At 50.6% G+C, this 12,590-nt stretch overlaps 1 protein-coding gene across 1 annotated transcript in view; it reads right to left on the bottom strand.

Moving 5' to 3' along the window:
• Window positions 1-12,590, bottom strand: part of CDH23 (cadherin-related 23) — a 223,734-nt gene that overhangs the window by 155,593 nt on the left and 55,551 nt on the right. Inside the window, exons 4-6 of the mRNA XM_009894006.1 lie at window positions 9,487-9,629; window positions 5,852-5,899; window positions 5,531-5,623 (exon numbers count right to left, since the gene is read on the bottom strand). Coding sequence (XP_009892308.1) covers window positions 5,531-5,623; window positions 5,852-5,899; window positions 9,487-9,629 — 284 coding nt within the window. The remainder of the gene's footprint in view (window positions 1-5,530; window positions 5,624-5,851; window positions 5,900-9,486; window positions 9,630-12,590) is intronic.

The following is a 12,590-nucleotide window of genomic DNA, read 5'->3' as shown; positions in this document are numbered from 1 at the left end:
GCGTGCAAGGGAATGGCTAACGGGGCTGAAGTGGGAGCTCCCGCTCATTGCGGCTGCTTCGTATGCGCAGCAGCAGGTCTCGCAGCCATCGCAATAGAATTATACGAGCCCCTGAAGACTCCCCGGCAGGATGGCAGGCAAACTGATGTAATTACCCACATTATTACCATTAAAGCAAAATAATAATTTTAATTACAGCTAGGGCTTTTGGGGGTTTTCTCTGATCCTCCCTGCCCCTGCTCACTATCCAGCACGGTCCCGTTCCAGGCTGTGCAATGGGATATGGCAGTGACAGTCCCCTCCTTTCTCTCCCCCTCCCCACCAAACACCTTTCTGCCCAATTTAAAAAAAAAAAAAAAAAAAACACCACCAAAAACTACAACATCACAAAAGCCACTGTTTTCAACTACACCACCCTGTTAAGGATGGAAACGGTGACCAGCAGCTTGTGAAGGCTCGATCCCAAAAGCTGCTCCACGAGCAGAAGGGACTGCTGTTGATGGTAAGTGCCCGCCTGCCTCCCAGTTAAAATAAATTGGTAAATGGGGGCTGAGTTCAGAAGACACAACACCTGCAAGCTGGACTGTAGTTGCCGAGCCGATGCCGCATGCCGCCCAGAAAACTTCCCTTTCTATTTTTAAACTCCTTTCCCACAGCCCTGCCTCTTGCTGGCGCTTACTTGAGCTCAAGACGTGATGTGCACGTTCCCAGCGCTGATGGTTGTGGTTATAGATGCAGCGGGTGCCTTTCGAAAACAGAGCCCCGTTATAATTAATATCTCCTGTCATGTTACAGATAGTTTTTCGTGGTGCAACTGTCATCTCGGGAATGGCCCAGGTGCTAAACGGCAGGCTCTGGCCCACAGCCTGGCTGAGGACAGCCTTTTGCTGGATGATGTAACCCAAAAATACATATTACTTTATAAATCACACAGTGTGTTAACTGTAACAGGAGGAGTGAGGTGGGGAGAACGCCGAAGGAGAGAAAACACCACTGGAAACCTCCTGAAGGGAACATTCCAGCAATGAAACCAACGACTGAGCGACCTTTCTGCCAACACGTGAAGACTGACGATACTCCAGGGCCAAGAGAAGGCCATGGAGGGTTTGAATGTGATCAGCAGGCTCAGGTTGCTGGGGCTTATGGAAGAAAACTGCTCTTCAGGAGAAGGTACTAGACTTGCTTACCCACACCACACAACACCCTCAACATTTGAGGATGCTCTGCAGGACCAAGACGTGGCCCTATAGACAGCGTAGCACCTGGAAGCATCAGATACAGAAGAGACTTTTGCAGATGTCTTTCCAGAATAAGCTTAAGGAATCACAGAATCTCCTAGATTGGAAAAGACCTGTAAGATCGTCTAGTCTGATCACTAACCTAACACTGCCAAGCCCACCACTAAACCATGTCCCTCAGCACTATATCTACATGACCCTTAAATACCTCCAGGGATTGGGACTCCACCACTCCCCTGGGTAACGCCTTCCAACACCTGATGACCCTTTCAGTGAAGAAATTCTTCCTCATATCCAATCTAAACTTCCCTTGGCACAACCTGAAGCCATTTCCTCATGTTCTATCACCTCTTACTTGACAGAACAGATTGACCCCCACCTCTCTGCAACCGTCTTTCGGGTAGGTGTAGATGTTCACTTCAAAGGCAAACGGAGGGCTGTGTGCCCCAGAAGGTCTCACGCTTGGAAGCCGGGACAGGATAGCCTCGAAGGCACCTATGGGAAGAGTCCACCCCAATGCCAACACCGCACCAGGTACCACAAAACCAACGTGGGGGGGCTTGACTCCACTTCGCTTGCTCGCTTCACGTAAACCCTTTGAAGCGTGACAATCCGACAAGACTGAGTTTCCTACAGATGCAGTCGGATGGAAAAAACAGATGAGAGAAAACAGACCGGACTTGTCAGAAGCCGAGGCATCCCCACAACAGCCCGCCACGGGCTCAGCCATATATCTTCACCGATTTAAAAGCCGAGACTCCCAGAAACATGGTACCCTGGGGCTGGGTGAGGATGAGGAGGGCACAAAAAAAAAAAAAAAAAAAATAATAAAAAGAGCGCGTGCAAGAGGTGACGTGCAAGGGGTGCATCCAAGAGGAGAACAAACCCTGAAGGTCAGAGTAGCAAGCGCACGAGCGACTAATGTACTACAGCAGCACCACAGGGCACAGACAGAGGCACACACGTCCTAGCAAACTAGAAAGCCATAAAAGTCTATTACAGCAAATCAAACAGCAGTCAGCATGACAGCCATTAGCCTGAAATGAATACACGAGAACTTAATGAGCTCTGTCGAGGCCAGCTTGGTGAATTAAGTCGCCAATTCTAGCAGGATTCCCCTTTTCTTTACGGACTCGACAGCGTCCGCGTCGCCTCGTTGCCTTTTGACAAGCAAATCACGGGGCGCCCTTGCCCAGACGGGACGGACGATTACGCTGGAGCAACGTCCCCCTCCCCACAATAGCCCCTCGCTCAGCTATTCCAGGCAGGTGCCGGGGATGCGATTAAGACACAACGAGCGCAGAGGACCAGTGGCATCAGCCCGACGCATGAGCGATCCCCGGTCTGGGTATTCGGAGCTGCTGGGATGCGGAGGAGCCCACGGTTAAACTCTCGCCCTCCCTCCCCACGCTACAGAAGAATCGCGTCCGCGGCCCGCGCCCTAATATATTCCCGTTCTCAAATCAAGCGGACTGTGTAAAACGCCAGGACGGGTGTTTAGAGGCAGTATTGTTTTTAAAGGTCAGTTTACTTCACGTTCCATTTATTTATGCACACTCTTCTTTTGACTTTCCTAGTGCCACACAATAAGCAGCGAGGTTTAAATAGCCTTTCTGTTGCTGCTCCATTAGCTAGGACAACTGCAAATCGATACACCCATTTATCTCAAAATTAAAAAGAGAAAAAAAAACCCCTTCATTAGCTGCCAATTCTGCAAAGAGCCAGCCTATGCAAAGCCGCGCTAGGCACTTCTGCTAGCTTCTTCTCCGTCCCCAAGCTCCAGCCCCCGTTGGTTCGTTAGCTATAGGCCCTTCAGCTTGGGTGGTCTTTGAGACAGGTCTTTCTACTCATGCTCTTCACCCTGGCCTCTCTGGAGCACCGAGGTGACCTGAGCATGCCATCATCCCCTACCATGACCACCTCCCCACCTTCAGTTGCACCCAAAACATCCCCTGGCTCCGGGGACCTCAGCTTCTGAAGGCCCATCTCCATGCTACATCACCTCCAGTTTTAAGGACAAGCAACAAGGACAACCCGTGGCCCAGCAAAGCTCTCAAAGCAAGAGGGCATCTCTTCCTCGAGAGCCATGCCAGCACACACAGAGTGCAAATTCACTGCTCACGTGTCCTGTGAGGGTCCTCCTTGGATGGTAGGACCCCATCCCTTGCTTTCCCAGCGTCTGACAAGGAAACGCTGTCTCCCCGGCAGAAGAACAGAAGTGCCTCCAGGATGCTGGCTGAGCAACAAGTTTGTGGCTCATTACCTCCGATTGGCTGCCCTTGGTTAAAGATCGTGGATAGAAACTGGAAACTGGCACACGACGCCTGATAATTAGATTAGGCCACCCTCCAGAAAAGCACAGCTCCCAAGGCCAAGTGGCAGAGCGGGTGCACTGGGGGAAGCACCGTGCTTGCCGTACCCCAAACGATTAGACAGTCCTGGAAAACCCCCCTGGCAAAACCCCAGCATGACATGCGAGAGGCAGACTCTGGGGTTCCGCCTCTTCTCTTATTTATTTTTTTTTTTTTATTTTTGTCCAGATCACCTGCCTGCAGTTCCCTTTCCTCGCCCAGCCTTGATTTTCCAAAGCAGCACTGGACCTTTGCCCTCCCCGCTCCCTAGGCTTGACGCGGGCTGAGATGGGCAACGTGGAAGGCTTGAGATTTGCAATGTCGGCTCCCGGAGCAGAAGCACCGAGCAAGAAGAGCTACGGCATGGCTGCTTCAGGTATAGAAACACCGGGGCTTAACGCAGCACCAGTTCCCAGGGGAGACACAGAAACCCACTTTCCATCTCTTGCTCCACATGGAGAAGGGAGTCCTCTGTACCAGGTGCTGCAAAGAGCAAAACCAGAGGTAAATCTGAGGGCAGGGGAGAGGGGACTATTCTCCTTCAGTCCTGCTGATGTTCCTTTGGCTTTGCAGACCTCAGCAGACAGATGGTCACCGGGAGGATTGGCATCAAGGCAAGACGGCCACCCATCAACTTCCAGAGGCCTGAGCAGAAAGGCGAGAGCAAGGAGCTGCTCGTGTGGCTTTTGCCAAGTCGTTTCTGCGCTGTTCGCACTTTAAAGAGGAGAAGAAATGACTCTGACCCAGTGTCGTTCTCAAAGGGAGGTTTCAGATGACTTGGTGCGAAGATGAAACCAAAACTCCCGGCTCATCCATCGCAAGCAACCTAATGAAGAAACCTCATCCTCGCAGCAGAGGGACAGGGAAGGCTCAAAGCCCCGCAACGGCAGGGCATCAGCAGTCAGCATTTTAAATAAACTGTTCTAACACAATCGTTTGCACCACTCAATTACCAAAGACCGCTTGATTTCACACACACACAGAGGCACGCTTGACCTCATGCACACCCCAAGGCACACTTTGGGAAAAACTCTGGCACCAGAGTGTGAGATGGAGAGGTTTCCTCCACTGGAGGATGTGAAAAGCCCTACTAATCTTCTGCTTCAAATAGAATACCCCGACCTTCTCCTCCTAGCACCAGCAACCTCCTTTCATTCCCCATCTTTAAAGTCCAAATTCACACCAGATCTGTGAGTTCTTGGCGCATCTCTGCCAAGCTGAGCTCTAGGTGCAGAAGCTCTCCCTGACAAAATGACTAGTTGTCACGTTCTTTGCAACGGTCAGGGCAGAGAGAGAGCGGCAGAAGGTTGTGGAAACTCCACCCATGAAGGTATTCAACATTTGGCTGGATAAAGCCCCCAGCAACCTGATCTAACATGAAGGGAGCTTGGGCCAGATGATATTCTGTGGTCCCTTCCGACCAACTTCATTCCTAGGACATCACAGGATAAGTCCTGCTACGGAGGTGTTAATGGAAACCACCAGCAAGGGCAGAAGCTTTTGGGCAGGACCCTGCCAGAAATCAGGCGTTTGGAGAAATATTTGGTCATCACGGTGACCTGAGGCGGGACAAGAGCTGCACATCGCCCCTGGCTCAAAGGAAGAGAAAAGAAACAGATTCCCATTTACAGCTATTTTCAAGCTTCACGTTTGTCATGGGAAAGACATCACCAAGGCCGCAAAGCCTCAGAGCTCCAAACCTCCTCTTCCACCTGCCTTCCCCCAACACCCAAACCGCCGTCACTTTGCTTCTGCCTATTTTCAAGCAACAACAACTTTCCAGAGGTTTAATCCCCCTCCTCCCCAACCACAGTGAGAGTCCCAGGGCAGGAGGACATCCCTGTCCTTTGGTGGCCAGCGCAGACAACTCTATGGCAGCAACCAGGCAGCGAGCGTGGCCATGGAGGGAAGAGCCAGAAGCCGGGCTGCGGCGTTCCCTACCTCCGGGATGCGGACGCTGTAGGGCTGGTTGTGGAACCGTGGGGCGTTGTCATTCACGTCTCCGACTTGGATGTTGACCGTCCCTTTGATCACCTGCGGCCACGAGGATAACAACGGGTGTCAGTTTTACCCGTGGATTTCGGACCTAAAGCAAGCTTGTGGCTGCTTTTTCTGACTTGGCCTTATTGGCTAGTGGTGGCCAGGGGTGGTCCCGCTCCCCGAAACTCTCTCAATGCTGAAGGTCCCCCGGTAACCCAAGCTTGTCCTCCCCCGCTCCCCTCCGCCCGTGCCGCAGACCATGAAATGAGAAGTCACACTCACCCCTTGGCTGTCACTGACGGAAAATTCAACCGTGAATTCTGACTTAGTCTGAAAGGGAAGGAGAAGAAAAACATATAATTAAAGATACTGTAGTGTTTATCTGCAGATGGCAGGCTCGGGACTTTTAGCCAATATTATTACATGCAAAACGCTTTCAGGACCTTCAAGAAGAGAAGGAGCGCTCGAGCGCAATTACCTACGTTGAGTGTAAAACGCTGAGAAGTATCAATGCCAGCGGGGCTCCAGGGTATGTGACGGGCACTGAGAGCTCCTCTGCCCCGGGTCAGGAGGATGCGGGGGCTCAGGAACCGACTCCCCGACTACCCACTGAGCACTTTAAAGAGACAACTCGGCGCTAAAGTAGATGAGAGGAGCCCGCTGTTGAACCTTCTGCGGCGTGCCAGCAAGCCCCAGCTTTCTTTGCACGCCCCACGGGTCCCCGCTCGTAGCAGCGATGGGGGAATAAGAACAAGGCGGAGAAAAAGCAGTTTTCCCACCCACCATGCACTGCGACCCGGTGCTGTCCCCCGCTGCAAGATGCAGGGACGACACAAAAAAAAAAAAAAAGAAAAAAAAAAAGGAGAGAGAAGAAAGTCCAAAGAAAGAGCTGTGTAATTAGCTTTTGTTCGAGATGACAACACAAAATAGTCTCGCTAATCTAAATCTTGCTGCTTTCCCAACTTACCTGCCACGCAGCGGTTCTTGCGATATCACATAGCTGGGAGCGCTGGGATAAGCCCAGGGCCTGTGGTAAGAACTGGCTGAAATCCCATAAACTCATTTAAAAAAAAAAAAAAAAATTAAAAAATGCCTGTACAGCCCTCTGTTCCTTATTGGTTTAACTAAATTAGCAGCTTGGTCTTAAATGGCTATATAGGAGGAGGACAAGGGGGAATGGCTTCAAACTGGAAGACGGGAGATTTAGATTAGATATTAGGAAGAAGTTCTTTACTGTGAGGGCGGTGAGCCCCTGGCGCAGGTTGCCCAGAGAAGCTGTGGCTGCCCCATCCCTGGAGGTGTTCAAGGCCAGGTTGGACGTGGCTTGGAGCAACCTGGGCTGGTGGGAGGTGTCCCTGCCCATGGCAGTGGGGTTGGAACTGGATGATCTTCTTCAAGGTCCCTTCCAATCCAAACCAGTCTGTGATTCTATATATTGAAGTCACTGGGCTGAGGGACAAGGCGAGGAAGAGGGGATTATTTTGGTGTCAGGGCAGGGGGATATTGCTAGTGCAGGCAGCCCTTCTCTTCTTGACCTTTCTTTTCCACCAGCAATTGTTTTGCTTTCATTTTACCAAGAAATCATGCAAGGATGGACACACGCCTATCTGATACCAAATGGTGCTTAAGCGTTTTTTGGTTCCTCCAGTCCCTGCGATTCCTTCCCTCCTCGGGCATCCCTTCCCACCCCTGGTTCTCCTGCCCTGCCGGAGCTGCTAGAGCACAGCGACTTGATGTTTCCGAAGCATCGCTCAGGAAAGGCTGGAAAACAAGCTCGAAATGGCTCTCCGGGCTGCAGAGATTTGGTTGATTTATTCCTAATAAGAACAGCTCAGGGGACCGGCAGCAGCCACTGGTGCCCGGACCCAGGAGCTCTGCTTGCACCGGGGTAGGAAGGGTGGGAGAAGGGTTTGGTGAAGAGCTCAGCAGAGCGCGCACCCAACATCTGTCCCCCTCCCAGCCTAAGAAGTCCTTTCCTAGCTCCTGCCTCGGGGCAATGGTTGCAGGCAGAACGAAGAGCTGAAATGCCGCCGATGGAGAGGAGAGCCTCTGGCTCCTCATCACATCCCACCCTGCTGCCTCTGTGTCTTTCACACACACACACACACCCCCCACCACATTTCCCCACTCCCGCACCCATCGGTGCCACTGCAAGGGACAAAGCAGCAGGAAAGAAAGGAAAAAAACAGGAGAGAAGAAACAACCTGTTGAGCATTTCATTTTGAAAACTTGATAAAATAAGCAGAGAAAGCTGCCACATGCTAATTTCTGCCATCACCCTTCATTTTAGCACATCCTTTTTTTAGATTCGGGGTTTGTCTTTTTTTTAAAAACCTGTGTTCTTTCTAATCTTTGTGGGAGCGAAAAAAAAAAAAACTTTTAAAAATTGTTTTGCCACTATACATTCACTCCTTCCTCTTTTTCTTGATTTTCCCTGTTCCTGCATCATTTACCTTACCATTACTCCCTTTCCCTTTTCAAGTCTCTCTTTTTCCTCCTCCATTGTCTGAGAATTCACCCCTCGGCTTTTCTTTCCCCACCGCTTTTCTCGTACGGCTTTCTCCCCCCTGACTTTTTGATCCCATGCATCCAAGGCCAGCGTCCTCCCCACCTCCATCCCTCCCTATCCTGCTTCCTCCACCATAAACTGCCACTTCCACCTTTCCCAGGTCCATACCAAGCTACGCACGTGTCTCTCTTCACCCTCTTCCACACACCACTGACTTTGAGCCCCTGAAATCGGTCGATGGGTGGAGGTTCCTCTCCCGGTTCAGCCTGACCATGCGTATAAGCTCTGCTCAGCTCCTTCCCTTCCCACCCTCCACCAAAATACACCTAAAAAAAAAAATAAATCTATTGATCACCCTCCTTGGCTTAAGGCTGTTATCATAACTATTGGGAAGCTGTAGGCATTTGAATACGGGAAGATTTATGACTCATGCCAGCAGCTGTTGGCACGGGGAGGTGGAGGGGAGAGGGGTGAAGAAAACCACTTTATTTTTCCAGATCCTCGCTCTTTAAACGCTGCGAAATTGGATTTGCCCTCCCCCAGCCAGAGGAGCATCCATCGCCCTGCTCCACCGCATCCCCGCATCTGGTTGGTTCCGACCGGGGGACCACCAGCAGCGCCTGAGGTGTGTTCACGGGTTTTATCTTCACAACGCTGCTGCTGGCAAAAGAAGTGCTAAACACAGGCAAACAGGAGCACAGGGGAAATTAAGCACGTTGCCCAAGTTGTAGAGTGTTTTCCCAGTCTTCCCAAGCTCCTGTCCAAAGCACCTGTGGCATCCCTTCCTCCTCGCCCCAGGAATGCGGCAAGGGCCAGGGCTTTTGTAAAACAGGCACCTGGATGGGATATCATCCTTGCACGCCAAAACTAGCATGGAAAATAAGGGGGTGAAACAGCCTCGAGGCAAAAATCCTGCCAAATTTAGCATCCAGCAGCCTGAATCTACAAGCTGATGAAAAGTCATGATGAGATTGAATAAGCAGGGCTACCTCCCACCTCCTCATACGCTGTTTGAAACAGTAAAGGATTTAATTGGAATACAGGTTTAAAGACAGAGCCTGCAAGTTCCCCTGAACGTACGAACATCCTGCTCTTTTGGGTAGATCATTTTCATTTATTGTTTTCTTTACTTCTAAACTTGCAAATGTTATTCTGGGATCCAGGAAAACCACCGAGCCAGATGGAACCAGAGCACCCTGCTTATTCCCCGTGTCCCCACTAAGCTGAAGACAGTGACAAGGTGGCGAGGGACAGACCCGGACGGGGACACACCAGACGCCTGGATTCCCGACTCTGCGGGGGCAGCAACACCCAGAAGCATCTCAGGTGCCACCAAAGATGGAGAGCCACCATTTACGCTAGCGGAGATGTTTTTCCCCCCGCTCCTCTCAGCAGAAAGCAGCATTACCTCTCTGTCCAAGGGCTGCCTGAGCCAGACGACACCAGTCACGCTCTCCACCGCGAAGAACCTGCTGGCCTCCTCCCCGACCACGCCAAAGACCAGCGGGTCATTGTCCAGGTCCCGGGCCAGCAGCTGAGTCACTGAGGAGCCTGGGAGAGATGGAGAGGAAAGAAATCATGAATGAAATGGGACAGAGGGGGCGAAATCCTGAAAATAATCAGGTCTTCCACCTTCCTCCCTTAAGTCATCCCCCAAAATTATTTTCTCATGGTACTACAATGCCTCAAACGTTTATTCAGCAGCAAGGGGAGTAGTACATAGTGCTACTGTTCTCTCTAGCACAGATAAATTGTACCGCAGCTCCTCTCCTCCCTCACCCTTATCAAAAGAGAAAGTCACATTAGCTCAGCAGAAGCGTGGCAATCTCGGAAACTAGATACAATGGAGGAACTCCTGCCTCTTCTGGGTAAGCGCCCACCAGCCTCCCTCACGCTATCCCCCGCCGAGGGGCACCACCAGCAGATACAACAACATTTCCAGGTGAAGAGCAACCATCCCAAGGCCAAGAGCATGGACGTGATGCCCACAGGTGCCTCGAGGCTCAGGGGTTTGGTAGGGCCTGGAGCCAGGCACAGACCTGGGCTTTGTTTTAAACACTGCGGCAAGTGCTGGTCTTTTTGGCATACGTGGAGCTCACGCACTCAGAGAGCGCGAGAGATGCTGGGACAAATCCATCACTACCTTCTGCCAAATTGTGTTTGAAACTATCTTCTGCAGCATCTTGAATACCCCAGCCAACAGCAGCCTTTCTCAGGCACCCCTCACAGGCACGTAGTCGCAAATATCTCTTCCTGACTGCACCCAAGAGGCAACCCAGACCCTCCAAAGTTGCCATGTGGGAGCCACGTGTCCTGTTTGTGAACTCCACACTGCTCCCAGAGTGGGATGACTTCTACTGCCCTGAAAGCAAGGGACAGCCGCCACCCTTGGAGCCTCATTTCAGCCCCATCGTTTTGGGCTTCTCCGTGACACCTCCAAGCGCATCCAAAATCTGATGTGGTGGGTCGACTGGCTGCCTGTCACCCACCCAGCTGCTCTCAGTCCCCTCCTCAGCAGGAGAGGGGAGAAAACAAGAGGAAAAGTGCTGGTGAGTAGAGAAAAAGACAGGAGATCCCTTGGCCCTCTGGCCCCAAGGATGTGGGGGACAACCTCTGCATGAGCAGTCTTTGGCAGTATGAGAGCACCCTATGACCCCAAGTCATCTGGGCCAAGGAGAATGGATGCCAAAATTTCATCCGTCTGGGAAGAGGAAAGAAGCTCTGGCAGACCAGAGGGCAAACACAGCGGCACAGCTCAGTGAGCAGAGCGACCCCCGGGCAATTACCGACTGGTTGGCCTGACATCAATCACGGTGGAAATAATGGAAAAAAGCCGATATGAGATTCCATTAATAAAGAATTAAACGATAGGAACATAATTAATGCCAGTCAATACAATTTTATGGAAAATAGGCCTTGTCAAACAAACCTGATTTTGTTCTTTGATGAGATTACAATTTTGGCAGATAAAGGTAATAGTGAAGAAATAATAGACTTTTGTAAGACATTTGACTTAGCACTGCGTGACTTTCCGATTAAAAATTTAGCACTGTACAATACCAATGAAGCGCATTCGAGTGAGGACCCAGCTGCATTGCAGGTCCCAAGGCCACCACCGGCGGTCGGGGGACATCCTAACACAATGTAAAATTGCTATTGGTACAAACTCAGGTGATAGCACAGCAAATAATGGGGACGACCAAGCAGCCAGGTGAAGCACTTGGTCATTTGGGCTTGTTTGGTAGAAATCTGTTTTCACAACCCTGCTCCAAACTCCCTTGAAAAAAGCTGGTGGACCACAGCTGCAGGGGAGGGCATCCCAAAACCAAATGTTCTAGCAGGACCAGGGTTCCAAGCACACAAGGACCTCTTTTCCATGCCCTGGCAGGCAGAGTCCCAGTGGGGTTCAGGCACTTGGAGGAGGGACTTTAGGGCTGTATAGCTGGTTCTGCCAAGGCTGCAATTCTGCAAGCCGTATCGTCCTCAGGACTGGGTGCAAGAGGAAGCCACAAATGTTCAAGAGCTAGCAAAACCACTTTACACTGAACAAGGACTTTAAAAGCTTGAACTGCTTGATTTATGACAAAGAAGAACGAGATGACTCAGGCCATCTCGAGGCATATCCACGAAGAGCACAAAATGTAATACTTAAGGATGACTATTCCAGAGCAAGAAAGCACAGCAAGACTCAGTGCTCAAACCCAGACAAATGTCTATTTGGAGAAGGAATGGCAGTTGTTTTAAGAAGAGCAACTACAGTTAACCACTGGAAAAAAATTTCCTTCCACCAACAGAGGTACAAGCGAGCGACGGGTCATGATCAAAGACATTTTGGACAAAGACCCACAAGTGAGACTCCTCATCCAAGTGATTGTGATCAACTGGTTCATCTGCAAAGTTCCCATCTCTTCAGTGAAGTCAACACCAGAGATATGGAGTGACTCTACACCTTCTCCAACCTCAGAGCCTTGATATGAAACAAGCTACTAGCTCGGTTTTATTTTAGAGGATGACTGAAGCCGTTCTTGGCAAAGGTTTCTTTGCCCCAGAAAATGGGCAAGACTGTGACCGTCCCCATGGTGGCGACAGCCAGTTAAGTCAGACAAGATAAATCCAGGGTCATAGGTGTCTATTCTGCCAAATTTAATGAGGGAGACAGACTTTCCCCCTTTACATCTCATACGAAATCCCTAGACCAACAGGGTATCAGCAATTCCCTCCAGAACTGCAAATACTTCAAACTCCAAATCCCAAAAGGTCTCTGTCTCAGTCGCAACACACAGTGGAAGAAAAACGATCTTCAAAATCATGTTTTTCTGCTGAATAAGAAAAACATGTCCCAGCCAGTTCTAATCATAGTCGTATTCATGGTTTATATGCTGCAAACCCACTTGGCACAAAGAAATCAGCCGGCAAACGAACATTTAACTCTTCTCTGTCTCTCGGCACTACAGCTACCTCCCCACTGTCAGGGAATTTCGTTCCTAAATTCAGGATAGCCTGGAGAAGGCG

This window comes from Charadrius vociferus, unplaced genomic scaffold (assembly GCF_000708025.1).
Source record: "Charadrius vociferus isolate BGI_N301 unplaced genomic scaffold, ASM70802v2 scaffold611, whole genome shotgun sequence".
Taxonomy (NCBI): domain Eukaryota; kingdom Metazoa; phylum Chordata; class Aves; order Charadriiformes; family Charadriidae; genus Charadrius; species Charadrius vociferus.
The sequence above is the reverse complement of the archived record's forward strand: the minus strand, read 5'-3'. Positions and strand labels throughout refer to the sequence as shown.